This window comes from Gobius niger, assembly GCF_951799975.1.
Source record: "Gobius niger genome assembly, chromosome: 18".
NCBI lineage: Eukaryota > Metazoa > Chordata > Actinopteri > Gobiiformes > Gobiidae > Gobius > Gobius niger.
The window spans coordinates 20,809,676-20,834,071 of NC_136869.1; the positions used below are offsets into that span (position 1 = coordinate 20,809,676).

Genomic DNA, 24,396 nt, shown 5'->3' on the forward strand with positions numbered 1-24,396 from the left:
GCACTGTATAGAGTCTGACAGCTGCTCCACTTAAACTCTCCTGAATCGGTCCAGGAGCCTAAAGAAGCAGCACAAAGTAGGACAAAGTGGAACACCTTGGAACTTTTTTATTCCTTCTCCTTGCTGTTCAGTCAGGCAGAATAATTACATCCCGGTTAGTCAGACCAGAGCATGTTGGACTGTGAGTGACCTTGCATCTACAGGACTTTTAGCTTTGGAGTATTATGGAGGCGCATCCAGCCATTCCATAGTCAAAAGCCTTTTTTTTTTTTTAAAGCCATTGTCAAATTATCTGCCACCAAGTCACTTATGCTTTTAGACCTGTAGATTACAATTTGCATAAACTAACAATAATGGCAGTTACATTGATTAAGCAATAAAGCTACAATTGCATATTGGGATTATATTGGTAACTCAAATCTGCAAGAATGTACAAATCTCTCATTAAATGCCTTGAAAGTTGTTTTTTTTGATTAGGCTGACTTCTGTCTCCCTCTTAACAAAGTGAATTTTTTCCCCCCTGGAATTGTTTATGTCTTTGGATCTTTGGAGATCTCCAATGTATTCAGCAATTGAAAATACTAGCTTACACACAAAATATGTTAATACGATTTTTTTTTTGCCTATTCCCAAAGATTCAGAATAAGTTGGAACTAGGAATGAGAAAGTGGAGAATTGACTCAAACAGAACTTAAATAGTTCAGAGGGAGAGGATGACGAGCTTCTGACATTTCTGTTGTGATGTTTTTAGCAATAAGGAAATTGGAACCCCCAGAGTAATCCTATGTTTACACAGGAAAACCATGCAGAGACATGCCCCAACCTGACTAAAAATCAAAACAAAGAATTTCTTGCTATATATTCGAGAGTTCTAGCCACAATGACACCAAAGATACTGTAATACCGGAGTGTTTCTTCACTTGAGCTTCCCAAAGTCCGCTTCCCACCAGTGAGTTCACCTCTACACTCTGTTTGGGTCTGATTCCAGTTACAGCACAAAAAAATCTGTTCGTAGGTTTGACTGGTAGTTTTTTTTGTACCAGCCAGAAGCAAAAGGGTATCTGTTCCTGGTAAAACTGGGCTATTATAAACTCTCTAAACGGGGGGTGAACTGAGCTAGAAAGTCTTCCCACATGTCCAACACAGAAATGTATGGTGTTTTGTTAATTGTGTAGTGTTTGTTAATTTGCCTTGTATTCCAGAGAGCTCAGGATTAAAACAATCCAAGTGAAGGCTAATCGTCTTCATTTTTTTTCTGTGTAAATATGTCCACTGAACCTCTCCCCTCTCCATCCACAACAAGGTGCAATAGGCGACTCCTGGCCCAATGAAGCCGCCTGTCTCGCCTCCGACCTCCCCTTCACCCCCAGTGTCTCCACGGTGATCAGTCGCCACGCCGGCCACCTTGGAACCAGCCCGGAAGAACAGCCCGATGTGTGGCTGGGCCGGGAGAGCGGCGCCTACGCCGGGGGTGACGAGAGGGAAATGGAGGGAGGTGATCGGAAACAGAAGCGAAAGAAGAAAAGGCGACCAAAAGATGACGGGCCTTACGAACACACAGAGAGCAGGGGTCCGGCTGAGGCGCAGGTCCAGGGAGAGAGTTCCCCAGGAGAGGACTTCTACAATCGCATCGGCCCAAGGAAGGACAAGGGGGGGGACGCCGGATGGGAGGAACAACTCGGCAAGGGAAGGGGCAAGAAAAACAAAAGCCGCAAGAAGATTCCCGAAGAGTGGAGCATCATGGCGGAACCGTTTGTACCGTCTCCCGCCACTGCTGCCAAGATCATTCCCGATGTTATGATGGATCTCGGGGGCTCCGCTGATATAGATGCTTCCTTTGGCGATCAGCCCTCTTGGCGACCTGAACCTTTGCTAGATGAAAACCTTGTCCCGCCACCACTGTCCCAAGACGTGTTCGCACCAACTATTATTCCCATCAGCCCCTTGGTCCTCAACAGTGAGCTAAAAGCAACCGCTGCCCCGTTCACGATGCCTGGATCACTACCGAAAACTGATGACCCATTCGACCTCCTGATGGATTTGGAAAACGGCAACCAAGCAGTTGCAGCTCCGTTCTCACCAGAAAAATGCGGAGAGTTGGTGGACAGCGGGATCTTCGACAAAACGTCCCTGCAAGATTCGCAGGTTCTTGAGGATGGAGAAACTTCCGCTTTCAGCTCGGCGTCCAAGTCGAGTCCAGCCCTGAAAGACGAACACGTTTTGGCAACCGCTCCCCCTCTCTCCCCGTCGGATGCGTCATGGCTCCTAAACGAGTCCCAAGTGAGCACCAATGAAATTTTTGAGTTCAGCGATAGTTCCGGTCACCAGCTTCCCCTCGGTCTCTCTTTCGACACCCCAAGCCCAGCGCCCCTGCGCTCCCCGAAGACAACCGCGCAAGAGTTCCAACCCAAGGAGGCCAAGAAGTCCGGGAGAAAGTCACGGCAATCATCATCTTCAAAAAGTCCCACCTCGCCAGAAGCGAAGTTCCCATCTGAAGAGTCTCCAGTCAGCGACCCAGCATCGCCTCCCACGGCAAATTCAGGTCTTAACCCTGCCGCCAAGCCCTTCTTACCCAGGTTTGCAGACCTGGTAGTGGAACCCATGGATGTCTTACCAGTTTCCCCCACTGTTGAAGGTTGGTTGCAGTCAGCGCTGGACAGAATAGAAGTTCTAGAGCCTCCCCCGCATGATGCTCCAGCATTTGCTTACTTAGATCACATATTTCAAATCCTGCCTTTTAGAACCAATGTGAGTGCGATCAGTGGTTCTCAAACTGTGCTGCATGTGCCATGTTGGTTGAATATGAAGGAGTTTTTTGGATGATTTATGATTTTGTTTCAAATTCTTTAATGATATGCCAACAGTCCTCATTTTCCAGCATTAGGGACCCATGAGGAAATTGCAGTAAGCAATGTGAGGTGAGGGGCGGGGGAAGAGTGAGTAGATACTTTTCTGAAACTTAATGGGGCTTGGGGGGAAAAACGTAACTCCAGGATTAAGAAAACTTACTTACTAGTTGTGGTTTATTCCTGTTTAGTGAGACTTATGGTCACTTTTGTCGTAACACTCTTTGTGAGACCTGTGACAAAATGTTTGAGAATCACTGATGACTAACCACTAAAGACGTCTTTTTCTTGCATGGACACTGAGGATAATTTGTGTCTTGTCTTGTAACTAACACATGGGTTTCAATCCAACTCCTTCTTTAAACCTTTAGTCTTGAATCCACAAAATGCTTCACCAATGTCCTCTATCCATTTTTGCCGTTGATGGGCGTCACTAACCAATCAGAATCTGTCTCTTTCACAGCACTGTCCAATCACTCCCTGTTATAACAATGATAACACTCTTGTGATTCCAGGTGTGCGGTGGTCTTTTCAACTAATCCGTTTCCTTGTTAATCTTTCTTGATCACAAACAATGATAAATGTTGCCTTCAAGTCTTTGTCATATTGTAACTAGTATGTCTTTCCATTTTCCTTTGCATGTGCTGATCGCTGCCTGCCGATCGACACTTTAGGTGAGTCTTGTTTCATGTTTGATATCATTTGTATTCAGGCAATGTTTGTGCGATCCAAGCAGGGGTGTTTCTCTGGGGGAGGTGGTCAGAAATAATGCCCACGGGCTGGGGCAGGTCATGTGGATCCTACGGGCTGAAAAAAGTTGTTTTGGAGACAAATGATTCATAACTTTTGAATGTACTGAAAGAATTGTGCCACGTAACATATCTTGCATCCGACTAGTTTCAGTGGATCCGCGTTGGCTCCAGCAGACTGTGAAATGGTCATGTTTACCGCTGCGAGAGACGGCTGATAAAAATAGCGAGGCTGCCTTTTTCAGTTTTCTTGTCGCTTGGATGTGCACGGTGCAGGCATATGGGATGACTGCAATTTCTGTCGCGAAGTTGTGTCCGTCTGAGTTTATGCTTGTTAGTGTTAGTTTTCCCTCACATAAAGGAACCCGTTATAGACCAAAGCGAAGAGTTTTCCCTTTGAAAGTGACATGGGTTTCTGTTTGATAATGATTGAATGATTGTGCCGCATATTTAGTCGCCTTTTGCATAAAAAATACTGTTATTTCTTTCTGTTCAATGCTGAATCCACTGTGAGAACATCTCTTTTGATATCGCTGTATTTTGTTATTAAAAAGATTTGAGAAAATATTTTTGTTATTATACATCAGTAGCATTTTTGTGGGGGTCCTAACTTCTTTCAATTGGACCTGGAACAATGTTGTTTGGTTTATCGCGGCGCCGTTGATTTGTTAGCATTGTGCTCGCTCAAAATGGTAGCTTGTGTTTTGTGTGGTTAATTCGTCTTGCTACCAGTAGAGGGCACTCCAAGCAGTGTAGGAGATGCCTACTCATCCAGTGTCTTTTCTATCCACGCACACACATTCATTTAACCTCTTAACTCCCACCTGAACGGATTCCATTTTCTCCAGTTTGGCTTTACCCGAATCAAAAAGCTTCTTGGGAAAAAAGCACCAAAACAGCCCAAAAAAATGAGAAGAAAACAAGGTTGTATTGTAAACGCAACAAAAAGTCACAAAGATTAAGCAAAAAAGTGAAAAAAAAACTTATTACAAAAATTCAACAAAAATGTGACAAAAACTCAACAAAAATGTGACAAAACTCAACCAAAAAGTGACAAAAATTCAACAAAAATGTGTCAAAAACTCAACCAAAAAGTGACAAAAACTCAACACAAATGTGACACAAATTCAACAAAAATGTGACAAAAATTCAACAAAAATGTGACAAAAACTCAACCAGAAAGTGACAAAAATTCAACAAAAATGTGACAAAAACTCAACAAAAATGTGACAAAAACTCAACCAGAAAGTGACAAAAATTCAACAAAAATGTGACAAAAACTCAACAAAAATTTGACAAAAACTCAACCAAAAAGTGACAAAAACTCAACAAAAATGTGACAAAAACTCAACAAAAATTTGACAAAAACTCAACAAAAATTTGACAAAAACTCAACCAAAAAGTGACAAAAACTCAACAAAAATGTGACAAAAACTCAACAAAAATGTGACAAAAACTCAACAAAGATGTGACAAAAACTCAACAAAAATGTGACAAAAATTCAACAAAAATGTGACAAAACTCAACCAAAAAGTGACAAAAACTCAACACAAATGTGACACAAATTCAACAAAAATGTGACAAAAATTTAACAAAAATTCAACAAAAACTCAACCAGAAAGTGACAAAAAATCACCAAAAATGTGACAAAAATTGAAAAAAATAATTTTCAAATGAGGTGCTACACAGGCCTATATAATAGCCACAGAGGACAGAATGCATTTGGTTGAGGCGGGTGGTAAGAGGTTAATTCTAAAAAGTAAAATAACAATGCCTAAACAATGAATATAAACGTTATTAGAGTGGATGGATTCCACTTCAATAACGTGATGAGGCACCAAACAACACAACATGCATATGCAATCGCAATTACCCCAAACGCTGCCGGGAAGAGACATAAAAAGTAGTTCAATGAAAGCCTAAGCTGTTGTGTGAATGATCAGACGCACAATGAAGTCTTATCCTTGTCTTTGCGCGTTGTCCTTGCTGTACTTTTGGGGAGACTGCAGCACCAAACACAGCTGGCTTTGTCGTGCCTCTGGGTAATAAGAGCTTTGTCGGTGCCAGGGGTGGACCGCTGTCACCCTCAGTGCCGCTAACCACAAACCGAGAGGAGACGCCAAGTGGTACAACACCATGTTCAATATGCAAACAGTGTTGGCATCACGAGGAGGCAGAGGGACGGAAGGACAGGCTCTTTTTTAGCGAGATTCATCCTGCTTAGTTACAGAAAAGAGCTACGCAAATATGTTTAGTATTATTTACATACTCAAATTAAGGGAAATGTTGCCTATTTCTAGATTACTCATTGCTGTGTAAAGTATTATTCATGTTTCGAGACCTTATAACAAATGTGCCATGGCTCAGATGTTTTTCGTTGAATGGTTAAATCGTACAGTTTGTTGCTTTTTGGTTCTTTATTTGTCTATACTGTTCTGGTCTGTCCAAAAATATCTGGATTGCAGTCACAGTTTTAGTTGGCAAAAACTATGAATATTTCTGCTGGTGGATGTAAAGGAAGTTTGTTGTCCTGAAAGTGCCGAGGAGGAAATGCTTAGTCACAGTTTGGACTTGTCCTAGATTTAACAGTTCAGTCCGGTCTCTGCTGTGCTCTGGTTCACTCTTTCTTCATACTTCGCTGTAACTTTTCTTGTTCAATTCGGTGTGTGTGTGTTTTGGTTGAGTTGAATTTGACTTCTCAGCGTTGCCCACACGAGCCTCCTCTCCTCCAGCGGTCACTGTCCAAGCTAGAACTGACTCCACCAGCCTGAGTATGATCCAGTACCAGCAGGCTAATTCTACCACACGCTGTTGTTGTACTGTAGCCGCTTCTCTGGCTGCGCTACAGGAGCCTGCGAGGGACACTTGTACAGTATGGTTCCGCTCCGCTCTGCGGGTGAGTTGATGTTGCGTGGCGGCCTTGGGGGAGGTGTCTGGATGCGATGGTGGACGGGAACGCGAGTCACCCTGGGTTATGTTCTCAGAGCCTCGTCTTCTTCTCATGCTGCAGCGCTCCGGGCCCCGCGCCGGAGCTAACGTGATGGAGATTGATGTTTACAGGCTGCGGAGACACAAGCTTGATCGCATTATGTTTAAAGGTGCATCATGGAACCCTTTATGTGCAAAAATACGGTCGATATTCAAGCGTGATTGACCTTTATTTGACCTTTTTGATCACTGTGGTCTCTACAATGCTCTAGGATCAATTGTTTTGTACGTTTTCTGGGGAGAGGGTCTGTCTAATCTACCAGAAACTCAAACAGTTGATCCTGGAGCATCGTAGAGGCCACTGTGATGGACAGTAAAGGCGCCATGCTGAGTCACACTGGGTCACTAAAAGGTCATAATGCACCTTTAAGAAGAGTTGTTTTAATCAATGATTTTATGATGTTGTTTGTGCCTTGTTGCTTTCCACTGGTGTAGCACATGACCCACCTGAGGTAACAAGCTGCACCCATATAAAATCATAAATATATTACTGTTTGACCCTGATTCTAAATAGAAAATACAGTTCTTCAAAGAGTTTCTTGGTTCCTGCGTTATAAGGCTGAGCATCAAAAACTCTGAATACAATATGTTTGAGTCATCTTTACTTAGTAATGAAGCAGAGCATCTTGAACTGTTGGAGAAAGCCTCTCTCTTTAGTAACGTCTGACCGTTAAAAATGTTGAGGCACCAGGAGTGTTTATTGTGAAATTGTTTTCTGCTCCATGTGATACAAAAAATATGGCAGCAGAAGTTACACTGCCATTTTTTTGTTTTGCTGCGGTCTTATTTTATAAACTAGCATATTTCCTTTATCATTATTAGTTGTGACCAAATAACTGATATGATCCATCTGACATGATCTCTGATATGACTGTTTTTTGGCTAAAGTACAGTGTAGGTCATGTTCATGTCCTGTTCACTCCCATTCTTGTGTGTGCTATGCTGTCCCTGTCCATGGTGCTGAAACACTTGTGGGGTTTAGTATTGTCTTGTGGCAAAAAAAAGAGATTAGCAATGTCTTATTTTAAGCTCGAAGCCACTGTCGAATTAGTAGGCTTTCATTCTTTCCGACAGCACTGATTGGGACGCGTGTCTGATGACGGCTCCTGTTTGCATGAACATTAATGTTGAACCACCAAACTAAAGCCCTTATGTTCCCTGTGCAGAACCTTCCAGGACACTTGTGAAGTAGACAGGACTTGAGCCAGGGAGAGTCCAGGAAAGAGGCGAGACCCTGGCCCACAGTACAGCATATACAGCATGAATAAAGGATAGTGTAAAATAGGTCATGAACAGGAAATGCGCTATAAGCAGAAGACATGTATCTGGTCAGAACAGAAGAGGCACAACAGAACAAAGGTCATTGGTTATCAGAATGTAGAATGAAACAAAAAATGCCAATTTGGCCAAAAAGTGACTTGGGCAGGAGGTGGAAATCATAGAAATGCCTTTAAGTTATTCTTCTCTGACCTGTTTTTAGCGCTCTGTCCCAATACAAATGAATGGAGAAGCCAGTCCCTATGTTGAAGTATGGCGAGGTATGACATGTCCATTTCATGACATTTATAGCACATCAGTAGGTGTCAGTAGTGAAATCTCAATACCAAAACCAATTCACCAACCTTTCTGTATTTTCTTATGGCTGACCCTATGGAGATGCTCGCCACAGTTGTTTGCTTTGTTGTGTTTTCATCCGCACTATGGTACGAGATATTGGCAGCATCTTATCGGATTCTCAAAAAGTATCACCTAGAAAAAAATGGTCTCGAACTTAACTCCCTTCATTGACTTTTTTTGTTGGCTTAGTTGAGCTTAGGCGATTAACTCGTGCATCATTAGGTTCCTCCGTCTCCTACAGCCAAACTTGGCAAACGCTTTAAATGACATTAGCTTCCTAATGGAGCGGTCAACAGGCTCTATTTCGGTCAGCAGCAGATGTATTCATCCTGATGTGCGCAGAGCAAAAAGGTCACATACATAAAATTATCTGAAATGTGGAAAATGTGCCCTGAGAAGTGGGGGCGGTGTGGGGTTAGTGTTGCCATGGAGACAAAAGAGCAGTTACTGTTGGTGCAGAAACAGTAACAGATGCCGGCGGTAATGAGCGCCTATGTTAATGACACACAGCGCAGCACCGTGGAGGAGAACGGACCAGCTTACTGGCCTGTTTTGGTCTTAATGCATCCATCTCCCTTCGCGCTTTGTAGGAACGGCCGCATTATACGTAATACTACCTGCTGCTGTTCGGTAGAGTTGTTTCCAGTACCTTTTCATCCAGTACTCACGTCAAGGTATCAGTGATATCTGGAATCCAAACCGATGTTGCATCTGGAGCGGTGTTTGAAATGCAGGGAAGTCCATCCATCCATCCATCCATTTTCTTCCACTTGTCCGTTGCCGGTTCGTGGGGGAAGCTGTTGGAGCTGCCCAAATCACACTGCACCAGCCCCTTATGGCTCCTCCTGCAGGTGGTGGGTCCACAGAAGGATGGCCTCACGATTAACCGGGCCTGTTGGTCTCTCATAAGGGGCTTCTGAACCGCTCTTTGTCTGACCCGTCACCTAGGACCTGTTTGCCCTGGGAGACCCTACCAGGGGGACGAAGCCCCCGACAACAGAGCTCCCAGGATCATTCGGGTGCTCAAACCCCTCCGCCATGTTAAGATGGCAGTTCCAGGAGGGGATGCTGGGGAGTAACTCATGTTTATGTCCCAGTTTGCCGTCATTCAGGTCAAACATGCTGTTCTGTAAATGGTGCTCGAGCCACTGACCAAGAACACATAAGCATCTGAAAACTTTAGGTCCTGGCCAAAGCATTGATAGTTTTCCTGGTTATTTTGAGTGTTTATGTGTTGGCTTTTTAATAGACTCTTTACAAATCTGACCATGCCGACTGCCCTTTGTCAATATCAGTGTGTGTGACGCATGTTGGCATAAACCGATTGGCACAAAGGTTTCAGGTTAGTCATTTCCTTGATATTCTCACCTTGGCTGCTCTTTCTCTACTGCAGGGGTCGGCAAGTTTGCTCGGTGGAGGGCCGGTTTTCTTCATTGTCAAAAGACCAAGGGCCGGACCCTCCAATTGAGGGATTTGAAGTAAAGCATCACTTTCTATTATGCCAGTGTTGTACATCAAATACACTGTAAAAATGTCCATTTAAATTAGACAAATGTCTTAAAATCACTTGAATAAAGGTTTTTTATGTTAAATTTATGTCGTTTTGAACTAATCTAAAATCAGATAAAAACGCTAATGCCAATGGAACAAATAGAAATCCCACTGGAAATCAGGAAAATTCACCTTTCTGTAAAAAAAAATATTTATTAGTCACTTGAAATTATACAAAATAATCTGAATGAAGAAAAAACTTGTGCTTGTTCCATTGGCAAGAATAGGTATTATCTGCTCTAAGGCCAGACCAAATCTACTCCAACTTTCGATTAATCTCTTAATTCAAATAGATTCAAAGTCATTTCTTCCTTTAGGATTGTGGCCTATAAGGGTGCTCTGTTAAGACATTTTAAGGAATTGACAGTATTTTTCACATTTCTAGAGTACTTTAACAGGCATTTGATCTCTGATTTGGGTCATAATATTTCTCAAAATCATCTTGAGGGCCAGAGTTTGATGATGGAGGGCCGGTTTTGGCCCCCGGGCCTGACGTTGCCTACCCCTGCTCTACTGTATCTTGAATCAGAGCAACAGCCAGCTCACAGCGTGCGGCGGTAGAAAGCCGGTGCCGGTGCCACAAGCACAACACGGCGCCTGGCAAACATGATTTTCCTTCATAGCAAATGAGGTTGAAAAGTTACAGTAGGAGTATCTGCGACATGGATTTGGTTCTTTCAAAATGACATCAAAAACAGTCTTAAGCCGCAGATGAAACACTTTTGCTTTGGGGATTTAAAGCTCGGGCGGTTCGGTTTCGTTTTGGTTTGCGGGAGGAGTGAGACGCGCGAGGCGAGCTGTCACAATATGGAATAATCCTCTCCACCTGAGGAGCGCAGCCTGGAGGAGTGAAGGAGAGCCAGAGGAGGAAAAAAAAAAACATCTAATTGTGATTATGAGAGACAAAGATTGTGGTTTGGAATGTAGATGGGCTTTTACTCGTTTAAAAAGGCACTACAGCTACGAGTGAACTTGGGTTTCCTTAACCTGCACAAGAGGGCATTCGTTCTGCTACAGTGCCAAATGTAAACAATGAGACGTTACATTCTGAGCCAAGTCAGGTTTTATTTTCAACTTTTATATAATGTCAAAGATACTGATGTTTTCTTATAGGATTTGCTCAAATTTAATTGAATCCATTCCCAGGCTCAACAGTTGAAAACATGTCCTTCTCATTAAATTCTGTGCCACATTTGCTCATTCTGGCCAAACACTTCTATTTTAACCTCATCGCTCCAGAGGAAAATGCATCAGGCTTGTCAGGATCATATTGTGCTGTTTCACTTTCTCTCTCAAGAACACAATAGTTTTCTGATTTCTTTTTTTTTTTCTTTTTTTTTTGCGCGTCATTCCGAACCCCATGACCCCGGCCACACGGATTAGCCCGCACGTTTCCATGGCAACCGGAGCCCGTCTCTCTCTGTTGACTGGCGGGATGAGGGGCTACCAAGGAAACGTCGGATGCGGGGAGAGGACGTGGGCGTCGAGACGAGCAGGAAAGGGAACGCAACGGGCTAAAAATAGACGACGCTAAAGACGCTTGCGCCTCGCCAGCCTCGGCACCCCCCGCCGCGAGAGCCGTGCTCCTCCGCGCCTCAGCCATCAACACTGCTTTTTATATCCACGCACAAAGGCTCTATTCAGCCCGCCAAAGATACTGTTTCATATTTTTAGAAGGATTAGCTCCCACAAAGCCACGCGCCAGAGCTTTCTGCATTTAAATAGTGTGCATTCATTACATACTATTGGCTTGTTCTATAGTCGGAGAACTAGATTCATGGAACATTTCTGTAAAACTTTGGGCAGTTTTGCTTTTGCATGTTGAACCACTATTGTCACTGTATGGGTGGAGATACGGGGGAAAAATCATGTTACTAGATATAGACGAGTCCCTCATTTTGATTTTAACATTAATCATATGTATTTAAAGCTTTGTATCGTCTTGTAAAGGGAACATCCTAAAGATAGAGTTAAGGGGAGCTTCTTCAGAGGATTCAAAAGCAATGGAAAGTTTATATTTGTTTAGATTTGGATTGTAGCTGGTATTAACGGCAAACGCATCTTCTAAAACAGCTGAAACAATTATTCAGTAGTTTCACTTCCAGGTTGTCCAAGCGAACTCGCTCTAAGCACATCCCACCCCCTCGTCTTGCGCCGCTTTCGCTGAGCAGCTTCTTTGAAAATACTGTGTGGCTGTAATGAAGCTATATGACGAGTGTTTCTTTACTCCTGGATGCGTAGGACCTCAGGAGGAGCTTTCTCTGAGCTGTCACTGCACTGCTAAGAATAGCCAATGGGAAGATTCAAAGATTACTCAAAGCTGTGCCATTGCCTGGAAACACAACAATAGGTTTGTTTTTGTGAGAAAAAACAACACATTTTCCAATTATCCTCTTTTAGTTTACAGCATATGTGCCAGGTATCTATAGATGAGAGTGGAGAGCCCTGGGTGGCCTGGGTGAATGTAGCGAGTGAGTGAGTGAGTGAGTGGTTGGTGGTGGTCGTAGGGGCTGATGGCGCAGACTGGGAGCCTCGCTTTCAACAGTCTAGCCTAGGGCAGCTGTCACGTGCTGCCCACGACAGTAAATATTAAATACTTTCAACTTATCATCTACTTCTCCCCGCCCACTCAACTCCAGTTTCCCCTGCCACTAAAAACATGCACAATAGGTCAGTCTGCAGGCGATTCTGACCATCAACCCCATTATTTGTACCCTGTGCTGCGCTCCGCCACCCTCCCCTGTTGTGCTGTCAGAGTGCCATAGGTTGCATTAGCAGGCCTCACTGGGACACTGGGAGCACTCTGCTTTTGGCCAGTCCACCCATCAGACACCATGAGGTCATCCCATTAGCCCCATTATCTGTCCCGCGAACATCGGTGCCTTCCTGTTGAAATTTCATGGACTGCTCCCGGTAGAAACCCTGATAATAAAGTAAATTGACTTCTGGAAAAGGCCAAAAGGCTAATGCTGGTGTGTCGGGGGTGTGTTACGTCCGTGTGCCTGTCTGTCTGTGTGGATCTGCTAAGGAAACAGTGTGATGGGGGGCAGTGGACGGGGACGGTGATCCAGGCAGACAGGGGCTGAGACTGCCCCTCTAATGTGACAGCACAGGAAGACATGGATACAGGGCCCGCACCACCGCTGTGACAGGCCGATAGTGACGACTGTCCAAATGTGGAGCAGTTTGACGAGGTAGATGTGATATATGTCGGAGCTATTTTACTTTTTTTTTTCTTTTTCTTTTTTTTTAGAGTGACATGGCAGGTGTTTTGATATTGGTTTCTCATCAAATAATGACCCAGGGGAGTATTTTGCGTTTTGTGTAATTCATAGATTTGAGAGCATGCAGTTGGGTAACAATCGAGGCTCGTAAATTGTCAAGTTTCACTGCAAAATTAATTCCTTTGTCATGAATAGGCAGGTTCTGTGTAACTGGCAACAAGTGCTTTTATCGATTCTAATAAACAACACAGCAATGAGTCTGATTTATGATTTTAGTGATGTAATCCAGTAAAACCGTTTCAATTCTTCCAATGAATGTGATCCAAAAAAAAAAAAAGACATGCAAGAAATACAAACTTGTCTCCTCTTGTGAGATATTAACACATATTTCTTTGTATTTGAGTAATAATATAAATTGGACATATCATGCATACCTCAGTGTTGATATTTCACATTTTAGAAGTTGTAATCCTCACATTAGCACAGCAGTATCAATCTGGAATAGCTCCGTTCAAGTCGTTCAAGAGGACAGACTTCGGGCAGAGACTTAGCTGCTGATTGGATCAAGAGCGCCTCGTTTTAGCCAATCACAGCCGGGTTTCAAAACGACAAACTTCAATGGGGAAAATCTGTTGAATATTTCGTTTGAACAAAAATGATCCGTGTTCTTCAGTGTGTAGCGATTCATGCCTGTGTTCTTCCTATAAACCAGGATGGTTTTGCTAATGTCATTGTTTAGCTTTGGAAAAATGCTTTTGCACTGTCTTTACTGTAGACTTAATCTCACCCATTACTTTCCCCCCTACCTTTCAAGCCCTGCGTTTTCCTTATCCGATGCCAGCTTGGCGTAATCCTCTTTCCAGTGGGAATCCCTTGGCCATTTCTGGTTTTATGGAGAAATGCCTCCTCTGAGAATTGTGGGTAAGGCGGGGGATTACTGGAGTCTTGTCTTGAGGTAGGAGTGTGTGGTGGAGTACCATTCAAGGGCCTTCATTTAAATTCTGCGCATCGAGCAAGAATCAAAAGAGGAGGAAACGGCCAATAACGGGAGGGGAGCAGGGCCTGGAATGTTGGTGTAGTTTCAGGTACAGACAGACACATTTAATCTGTAGGTTCTATCCTCCCCAAAGTGTCAGGCTCATTCTGCTTTCTGATTGGATAATATGGGCAAGACATTTCATAACTAATTATGAATCATTCAGATTAACAATTGTTATCTTTAAAATGAAAAGAACGCCCTACATCTTCTACTCTGTAGTTAAATGTAGGACGTTTCATCTCATCCAAAAGGCTTCTTCAGCGACACTAAACTTTCCAGCTCTGATCGCGGACTAGATAAAGACCACTGGGTCTTTATCTAGACCAGGGGTGCCCAAAGTGGGGCCCGCGGGCCAAATTTGGCCCGCCGAAACAATTCTGTTGGCTCGCCAGAGAGTGACCTACTTTTGCGCTGCCTGTGGTTAATACTAACTCTCTTCCATTCATTCTCAATGGTAAATATGGATGCAGTACACTGTTTGGCCACCAGCGTCAAATTGGGGGCGCTGTTTCACTCCTTTCGCAAAGTTAAGGAAACACTGTTGTGGTGTTTATCTATTACAGAGCGTTGTAGCATCAACTTTCAGGGTTTTCCAACTTTTATTGCAAAGGTCGTTGACATCAACAACAGTACATGTTAAAAATGTACTTATAAAAGTAATGTGGCATTTTCTTTGAGTTAAAGAATGAGGTAAAGTTACTGTAGGTGCTCTAGATACAGGTGTTGTTGTTTTTTTTGCACTAAATTGCTACAATTGTTGATTTTGTTTTACTAAGATTAGGCTTTTGCCGTAGTTACCATTTGTTTTAGTATAGCATGTTATTTGCATAGATAGAATCAAATGCAAATGTAGGCTATCTAAAAGGGAAAAAAAGTAAATAAAAAAAAGTTACTTTATAATTTGCAGCTATATGTGTTTTTCGTGCTTGACATTGACGTGTTTGGCCAGTGACTCACAGGCACTTTTTAATTTTGGCCCTGGGTGACAAAAAGTTTGGGCACCCCTGATCAAGACCCAGTGGTCTAGATAAAGACCCAATGATCTTCTTGGCTAAGCCCCTCCCCTCTATTAAAGGTTACTCTCAACCTGTAGTTCTAAGTCTCGACGACCCTACTCTCGCCTGAGTTTCAGTCTCTCTGCTGATCACCGCTAATTGCCTGCCAGGGCCTATTGATCTGTACTGATCAATAAGTATTTTGGATGATAGGCTAACCTTCCTACACATCAACTACAGAGTGCAGAAGACTAGTGAACCTTCAGTGAAAACCCAACCTACTGTGCAATTTACTCATGTGCATGTACTTGAATGACCTTTTGAAATAAAACTATGAAGTAAAGTACTTTTTATTTCTCCTGGAATAATATTACTACTACTACTTGCAATGAACTCCGCTTTTAAAGTCAGACTGACTTGTAAATGATTGCCCACTTGTCCGTTCTTACGCTGGTCAAAAACAGCAACAGTGCTCCAGACTGTTATGTAAATCCTCGTTTTCAGCTTTCTTCTAAAACTGCCCCCCCCCCTCCCCGTCCCCCAGCTGTGTCCCAGTGTGACTGTCTGCCCTGCCTCTTCCACGCCGCGGTTTAGTGCCAGCGTTCAGATCAGACAGACAGCTGTGGGGACGCCAGTGACCGCCAGCACTGGGCACACGAACACGGGACGGGCACATCGCACACAAACACAGACCGGGCTCATCCCAGGACAGACTCATCCAAATTGTCACCCATCGCCCATCTCTGTCTGACTTTGACCCGCCGTGACATCTTTCGGCGCTCGCCCCGTTTCAGCTTCCGTTTGGTTGATGCGAGGCGCCATCGAAGAATTACGCAAGGGCTTTGTTTTTTTTTGTTTTTATCCCAAGTTTCTTTGTTTGTCATGGGATGGATAGACGTACTTCTGCATTGACCCCAGTGTTTATTAGAAATAGAAAACAGAAAGAAAAAGGAGAAGTGGGAGTCGATCCTAATGTAGCGCGTTGTTATCGAGCTACTCAGAAGCTTTTCAGAGCTGTAGCCTAATGCAGCCTATCCAACGTTCTCAAACTCTTCAAAATCTCCTTTAGTAAAAGTTAAGGCCCACAGTGTCCCAACTCTAGACCTCTGAGGTAAAGCCTGTCTGTTTTCCGTGATAAAGCGTGGATCAGGCCAGTCAGCAATCCCCTTGGAGCCTCAGGTAAACTTGAGCTAGCCCACACAGGATGCCTCTGTGTTTGGTGCACTGCATCAGAAAAAATGCCCCCCAAAAGACAAAATAGCTTCATTCATGGAAGTTGTTGGTATATTGGTAAGAACTCAGCCCCACATTAGCGTCATCATAGGCATAACGTTGATAAATCGTTCCAATGTCTGTGCTATATTTGCGAGAGGAAGTTGTGTGCTGTCTTGTGAGTCTGGCAGGTTGTGTGTGCGACTAATTAGAATGACTCGTCGTGCATCGATTGAGGTGGGAGAAGAACTTGGTGTTGGTGTGATCCCACCCCGGCTGTTTAGTGCCAGAGCCGATTCATTTCATTTTGTTTTAAAGTTTCTGCGTGTTCAAGCTGTGTTGTTGTGCCAGCTGTAATGAGTGGCCACTGGCTGCAGACCCCCACAGTCAGGTACCTTCTCTGTCAGGTCTCTGATGCACAACGTTAGATTTAAGTATTCTTTCTTTTTTTATGTACATTTGCATTGCATGGATGTCCACAGCTGAAGGTGGAGTGGCTTGACCTTGGATGTCCTTGTTTATGGTACCTGACTGCAGGTGTGCAGCCTATGTTCATGGCTGTAGAGTTTAGATTCCTGGCCCCCAGCCCGACAGAAACTCGTGCTGGCCTGGGTTCATCGGATGTGGAGCTTGTGTGGCCGCATGCAGAAATACTTGCTGAATTGATCACATTTTTGCAGCCTGGAGCCCAACGTGCCACAGCGGGACCATCAGGATATCTCTCCTTCTCTCAGGACAGTGTTTAGCTTCTGTTGGGCTAAATAAAGCAGCATGATGTGCTGTGGGAAGATAGAAAAGATGTTTGATGAATGAAAGTGCATTAAAGCTATAGTGTGATGTCAAAGGACGACGAGCCACAGGTAAGACATGCATGGAAAAGATTAAGCTCTGTACTGATTCTGTTCTGACCTACCTGTGGATCAAATGCTTTAAAAAGAACGTGTTCGGGTTGAGCTATTGCGTTCCGATAATGGTTCGGTTGGACAGAATGTGAACGGGCTCGGGTCTAGGGCCTGGATTGTTTTTTGGCCTAATCTAAACTTTACTTGGCTGTAATGGATCTGCACATTTAGAGCATTTCATTCAAATTTTAGATTGCTCCAATGATCAGGGGCAACACTTCTCATTGAGAGGGGAAAGTTAATGAAATTCTATACATGTTGTAAAATGTACAGTGACATTGTCATAGACATATGCATAAAAAGTGAGAGGTCAAACAGAAATTCACCACAGTGACATCATACATACAGTACATCCTCTATGCACATAGAACTCTGTACACATGTGGAAGGTTCTGGAGTTCAGTGCCCCCACCCACCCTTCTCTGTGAAGCGCACAACAAAAACTATGATTATTACTTACTATCAGAAACAGGATTTGGACTTCAAATAAGAATATGAGAAACAAAGTAAGATATTAAGCAGTGAAGATTCCTAACACATTGAGATATACAGTAATTTGTCTGGTGATGTTGAATATTCATCCAAACATTAATTCAATATATTAATATATTTAGTAATAAGATATTTAATTTCTGCTGCCAGTGCTCTGCTTAAAAACCGGGTCGTGGGGGATGCACTGTGTAGGAAGAAGGAGGGGGCTTACTTACTCACTCCACCACAAGAGGCGGTGCTTGGAGAGCCTTCCCCGACCATTCAGCGTCCACAATCGGGTCACATGACAGCCGTGGCAATGAGTGAGGGAGAGAGAGAGACGGAGGCAGAGCAGCACATCCAGGGGGAGCGTCAGTGTGTACGAGTTCACCACAGTCTCTGCACACACACTTCCACCTGAGAGAGTCCACGCAAAGACAACAAAAGAACTGCCTGATTTTACATGCAGATAAGTTAGAGGGACAAAGGACAAAGGCCAAAAGGAGACAATAGGCAAAAAGGGAGACAGCATGTCTTCTCTTTCCGACCAACACTCTTCCAATCCGTTCTCCGAGTACAGCGAGCTCTGCAAGGTGCCGACCATGTCCGCCGCGGGGCCAACACCTCCGTGGGATTGGCAGGACATGGGAGCTCCCCGAGGGCTTGGAGGTTCTCTCGCAGGAGCTGGGCTGACTGATGAAGACAAGCTATGTTTCGGCGTCAACGCAGATCTGAAGGTGCCGGGGGGTGTGAGGGGAATGTCCACGAGCCCCTCTCTGGGCAATGCCTCACTCGGGAGCGCGGGAGAGAGCCCGGATAGTCTCTCGTCTTCGCCGTCGCCTTCACCAGCTCAGATGTCCTCGCAAGGCGGCGTGTCGTCTCCCTCCACCATGCCCCGAGCGATGGAAGAGTCGCCGACTGAAGGGATCTCCCCGTCGGAGTCTTGGGATAACGCAGACTTCCCGCAATCGAGCCCCAAAGTCGCCATGCCCCAGGTGGCCTCCAAGTATTGCGCGGAAAGTTCTGCCGATGCCCTGACGGGGGCTGAGTCGCTCTTGGCCGGTGGTGTGGTGGAAGGTTCCACTGGAGACAACAGCGAAGAAGAAGAAGACATGGAAGAAGTGGAGGAAGACCTTGAGCCGTGTTTTATGGGGCGTGCGCAGTTGCAGCGGAAGGCCATGCGGAGGGCCATGTCCGAGTGCACCCACCTCTCCGTTCCCACCAGCCTGGATCTGTCCGACAAGTACCCCGGCGGCGACGGTGGAGATGGCTCGGATCAGCTCGAGTCTCCCATGGCGCCTGGTGGCCCGCGCCGGTCGCCCCACTCGATGAAGAGGTCCCTGACAGTGGCAGAGGACCAACCGCCCACCCCGCCGCCGGTCCTGTCAGCCGCGGGGACAGCCCACCTTGACCTGCGCCAATCGCCATCCGAGCCGCGCCTTCGCCTATCTCCGCTCCCGCCGCTGAAGGACAACATCTCCCCCCTCGTGGAACCGCTCATCGATGGACTTCGGGTGGAGAAAGAACTAGGGGGTATCGTTCTCCCGGTGCCCCCCAGTCCCAAGGGGTTTGACGACCAACAGTTTTCTAGCCAACAGCCCATCCACTTAAACATTAAGGACGACAAGGCTAGCAGCGGGGCGGGGTTAGACTTTGGCCAAAATAAAGCAGCTACGGAATGGAGTGAGGGTGACTTTGCAAACAAGGGCTACAGCAGCTTCGCCATGAACGCAAACACCAACCCATTCATCACAATGGAGGGTAGGTGGACAGGCACGCACTCCATCAGGGCTATATAATGGCTGACAGTTATTAAGCATGTTGTCAACAGCTACGGATGCAATATTTGAATGTTTTCCCTCGTAGTTTGTTTTTGCCAAAGCCGACAGTTGTGACGAAATATGTTTGTGTTGTGCATCTAATTGTGAAGCATATTTTTCATGGTGAACTAGCAGCTTATCAATCGTTCCCAAAGTGGGGGTCGTAAGGCACTGATGTGTGGCTTACAAGGTGATATAAAAATATTCAATGTTGTAATTCTTGATGTTATAAGCAGCAGTATGAATTGACAGCAGTAGTTTGTGATCCCCACAGTATTGCTTCTTTGACGTTTGCTCATAATTGGGAATTGGGATGTTACAAATTTGTTCGGAAAGACATTTTAATGATCATAGTAAACAAAGGCCTTTTACATTTGATTAAAAACTAAAGTGCATTTGGATCATAATCTAAACTTCATTGTTAGACGATACAATGCATGGTTCAAACCCATGTAGGAAGGTCTGCTTGTTCTTTGCAGAGGACGTTATATAGGACACCGTTTCCTAATGGGAAAAACATTATTTTCAAATGAAAGTAAGAGAGATTTTGCCACAAGAATTTAAATTTGCTTATCGCAAAAAAAAATCTTTTTCCGGCACTTGCATTGTAGAATCAAAGCCTAATTAGCCTCAGGGATGATGAGCGTTTTTTCTTACATTGAAATTCTTTGACAGATTTGCCATTGATGGAAGACTAGGTTCTCTTTGCAGGAGAGTAAGACAAAGAAGGTGAATGTTCATTGGCTGCTTTTAGTGTTGAGGCACAGCAGTTTCTTGTTTTGAAGACACATGGTACAGGAGCCTCAGTGATTTTATGATATTGAGATTGTGATTTGTCCTTCTTATATTGCGAATTTTACAAGATCCCACAAAAGGAGAAACAACTAGTCCTTTGCAAATTCAAGTCCCAAAATGAAGAATGCATGCAAATGAGTGAACTTGCTTTGTCTTGCTTTGAGTTGCGCACTATTGTTTCTCCATTGTCCGCTTTCCAAGTGTGTGCCACAGCCTGCCGTGGCCACAAGGGTTTAAAGGGCCAGTGATTTATACTTTCATGTTCCCTGTAGTAGAAATTACAGCATGTCGTAGTCATGCAGCCTCTGGTCCTAAGTGTTATTTCGACATGTTTGCTTGTTTACAAGGTCATTAAACAGCGACTTGATGAAAGAGAGAGAGAAAGAGAAACATATATATGCAAATATATGGCAAGTTTTGGTATATTTTGATCTTATGAACTGCATGACTTGCATGATTTTGCTGAATATGGTTTCATAGTGAATTTATACATCATTGCAACAGATTAGTAATCAACTTGAACTGCGTATGACAGGTTTTCATGTAAATTTTGTACTCAGTTTACCACCCATGAAGTGGTTCACAAAGGATAGTAATGGGACTTACTCATGACGCTCATGTGCAGTGTGGTTGTGCAGTGACTATAGTGCAATCATGACAATGGCCTTGGAATTTACCTCTTCATGTCCAAGAGTCAAGTGAAATGATAAACATCATAAAGATCTCAAAGAAATCAATTTTTCAGCAAAATCAGGGTTTCCGCGGGGCATTAAATAGTATTAAAGAGTCATTAGATAAATTGTGTAAAAATCAAGGCCTTAAAGGTGCATTATGCAACTTTTTGTGTGAAAAAAAGTTGATATTTGTGCATTTTTGACCTTGCAGTGACCCAGCGGCTGTATGAGTGGTCAGCATGGCATCTTTCCAGGTTCAATTGTTCCAAACAATTGGTTTTCACTGATGACGGAGCCTCTCACCAGAAAACTTTCCAAAAAATTGATCCTGGAGCGTCCTAGAGACCACTGTGATGGAAAGTAAAGACGCCATGCTGACCACTCATGCAGCCACTGGGTCACTACAAGGTCAAAAATGCACAAATATCAACTTTTTTTTGCATAAAAGTTGCATATTGCATCTTTAAATGTCATTAAAAAGCATTGCATTTGATTCAAACTGGCATTAAATCTGCATTTATTGGCAAATTATGACATTGCTCAAAAAATCTTCACTGTATAAGTTCATGGAAAGCATCAAAATCATGTTCAGTTGCAGTTTTGGCTGAAATTTACCGCCTTTTTTTTCTAAAATGTTGTCAGTGTTTAGTCCAGTTCTCTTTCTTCTGTTTGCAAATCTTTAGAAATGAAATCTGCGCTGATATTTCTCTGCATTAAAATATAGTATTTGGGCATTAAAAAGCATCACATTTGACTTGGGGGGAATATTCAGCCTGCTGCTACAAACCTGTTAGTTGCCGACAAAGCCTCTGAGGTGAGGGGCAAATATGCCAGCGAGTTTGTATGTTTTGTAAATGGGAGACGAACGACATCATGACCCTCGAGTCGGCAAATAGAGTAAATCGTGACCGCAATAACAAAACTGAGCTGCTCTTTTCATGTTTTTTTTTTCAATACAAATTTATGTTAAGCGCATTCCAGTGGCTCCTCTTCACCTCCGAGTGTTTTAATCTGCATGTAAATAGGCTGTAAAGGCCTGTTTAAGTGGAGTCGAGCCTATTGATGTGTGAGGCTCTTCAGCACTAAATGAGCAATAAGAGCGGTGAGCGCACTAATGAGTCAGGTGTAATCAGCTCCCTGTTCGCACTCCAAAGGTCGATGGGTACTTACGGATGCTCTTCGGAATACTCTGTTACAAAGGCGCAAAGACTGAAGTACAATGTCTCTGTATTGTGATTAGATTTTTCGTTTTTTTATTCCAGCATTCGTTTCACAGTGCACTTTTCGAACGTGTCCAGGAGCGTTTTCATTTTCATGCGGCACTAAGGGATTAAGCTGCTGAACTAAGAGCATGTTAGCAGTTTTTATACGAGCCCGTGTGGACGTGGTGTTTGGTAGGTGGCAGAGGCAATACAAGTCTGATAATTTGGTAAGGAAAGATTGGCGCGAGTAAATTGATTTGTTAGTTGTGTCCAAACTCATTTCAGACTTTCCAAACTCACCTGCCAGATGCTAGAAAAGTTCAAATGTGTACAAATGCTTTATGTGGAGACGCACAGTTGACAATTTTCTGAGTTTACATTTTACTGCAGGAGGATAAAACTAATTTCATTCCACTAAAATTTTAAATATCCGGTGGGGCCTTGAAGAGTTGATTGTTTTCCAGCATTGCACACCTAGACCCTCCTCTTAATTCTGAGCATTTAAACCAGAATTTCCATTTTAAAGCCTTAAATGACATTAAAAATATACATTTGGACCAGCCAAATGGAATCAAATATAAATGGCAAGAAATATAATGTCATTGCATAACAATTTTTTTGCTGCAGTTCGTTAAAAAAAAACAAAAAAATAAGGTCTTAAACATATTCACCTGCATTCCTGTGTTTGATGAAATATTTGTAAATATTAAGACATTAGATATGCACGGATCTTTTGTGTTTGTTTCATCATTACCGTAATGAAGTGTTTGGCCGTCATAAATGTTGTAAAAAGCATCCAGTTGGACTTGCAGCGACTGATATCAACCCTGTATTTCTATATTTCATAAAGCGCAGGGTATGAATAGTTCCTTAGCCCTCAGTAACATCTCCAACACACCGCATGAACCCTTCAGTGTGACACTAATGTAAAACATCTTTGTCACTCCCCCCCAGAATGCGCTCGGTAAATATGATCCCTTTATGTTCGCGGTGCCGTCAGTGATTGATGCTTCCATCTTGTGCCTTGTCAATAATTCACATCATCGTCCTGGGAATTGCCCTGTTCTGCTGCGCTGTTAGAGGCTCGTCCATTTGCAGGAGGTCACGCACACACAGCCTCCTGAAAAACACCTTTCTTAGCTCGAGCTTTACTTCATCTTTTGACGTTGTAATTCAACGCACAAAAGCACATAAATAAGAACATACGTTGTGAGTGTCTTAGCGCCACAAAGAATTTTTCATTTTTGTAATGTCTCCATGTCACCAAGAAACAAAGAAAAATGTCTCTTGTAAATTTAGTATTCATGGGATTCTGTCTCCACTCGTCTGCAGCTGCAATAAATCATTTTTTACGGCCCAAGAAACAGGATATTAATTGTATCCTAAGGCAAACTTTTTGACAATGGCTGTACCAGCAAAATAAAGCATAAATACAGACCACACTCAGATAGGAGTTTGTCATTTTAAATTCAGTCTTCTCACATTAAAACATTACAACTGGACTCTTCTTTAAAAGATGAATCGACTTTTCGACTCCAGTTGTTTGGTTATTGAGTTTTAAAACATGGAATCTGCATGCTAAAGTCCAAAGTATTTGTAATACCCTGAAGAAAGTGCAATATGTGACCAGTGTTGAGAACGTTTAAAAAAAAAAAAAATTGTATCTTCTCGTTAACTCTCCTCAAAAGGAACTGTGTTAGTAATACAGTATGACAAAAGTAACTAGTTACTGGACAAAGTAATTGCCAAGTTTCAACCAAATCTTCACAAAGACACTTTTTGCAGCTTGTAAAGGAAACATAAGCCTGACTTAGCTTCATAATCACCGAAGCTCTCAGAATCAGAGACCTGAGATCAGCCGCTGATAAGCATCTGCATGGCAACCACAAAGGCAAAGGTTTGAATGCACTACAATGCATTTGCCACTAAGATATCAGAACATATCCAGGCTAATGTCAGTGTTCCCTCCGCTTGGAAACAACGATAGATGAACGCCACTGCACTCGCCGCGCAAAGACTCTGCAGCACCAACACTTCACTTCTGTCATCGCCAGCTTAAAAATCGTCAAATATGAAATACTTCTGTAAAATCCACTCGGGAAGCGTTTGTCTGAGTTTGGGAAGTGACAGAGCAACAAGGTGATGTGGAGCTTAACCCAGTGATACACTCTCCTCTGGTTGGTCCCCTTTACAGTCCGTCACACTGTCAACCAATCAGTGTCGCTACTGCTCCATTCATGCACTTTCTCATTTCCTACAACACTGAACTAATTCTGGATCTGAGAGACGCAGCTTTTCTACGAGCCTGTTC

The 24,396-nt window shown here is 43.6% G+C and overlaps 1 protein-coding gene across 1 annotated transcript in view; it reads left to right on the plus strand.

Annotated features, from left to right (window-relative positions):
- The window catches only part of LOC306977603 (uncharacterized protein), an 86,478-nt gene that overhangs the window by 46,719 nt on the left and 15,363 nt on the right, over positions 1–24,396 (plus strand). The window contains 1 exon segment of the mRNA XM_079575998.1: positions 1,304–2,635. Within this exon segment, the coding sequence (XP_079432124.1) occupies positions 1,304–2,635 (1,332 nt within the window).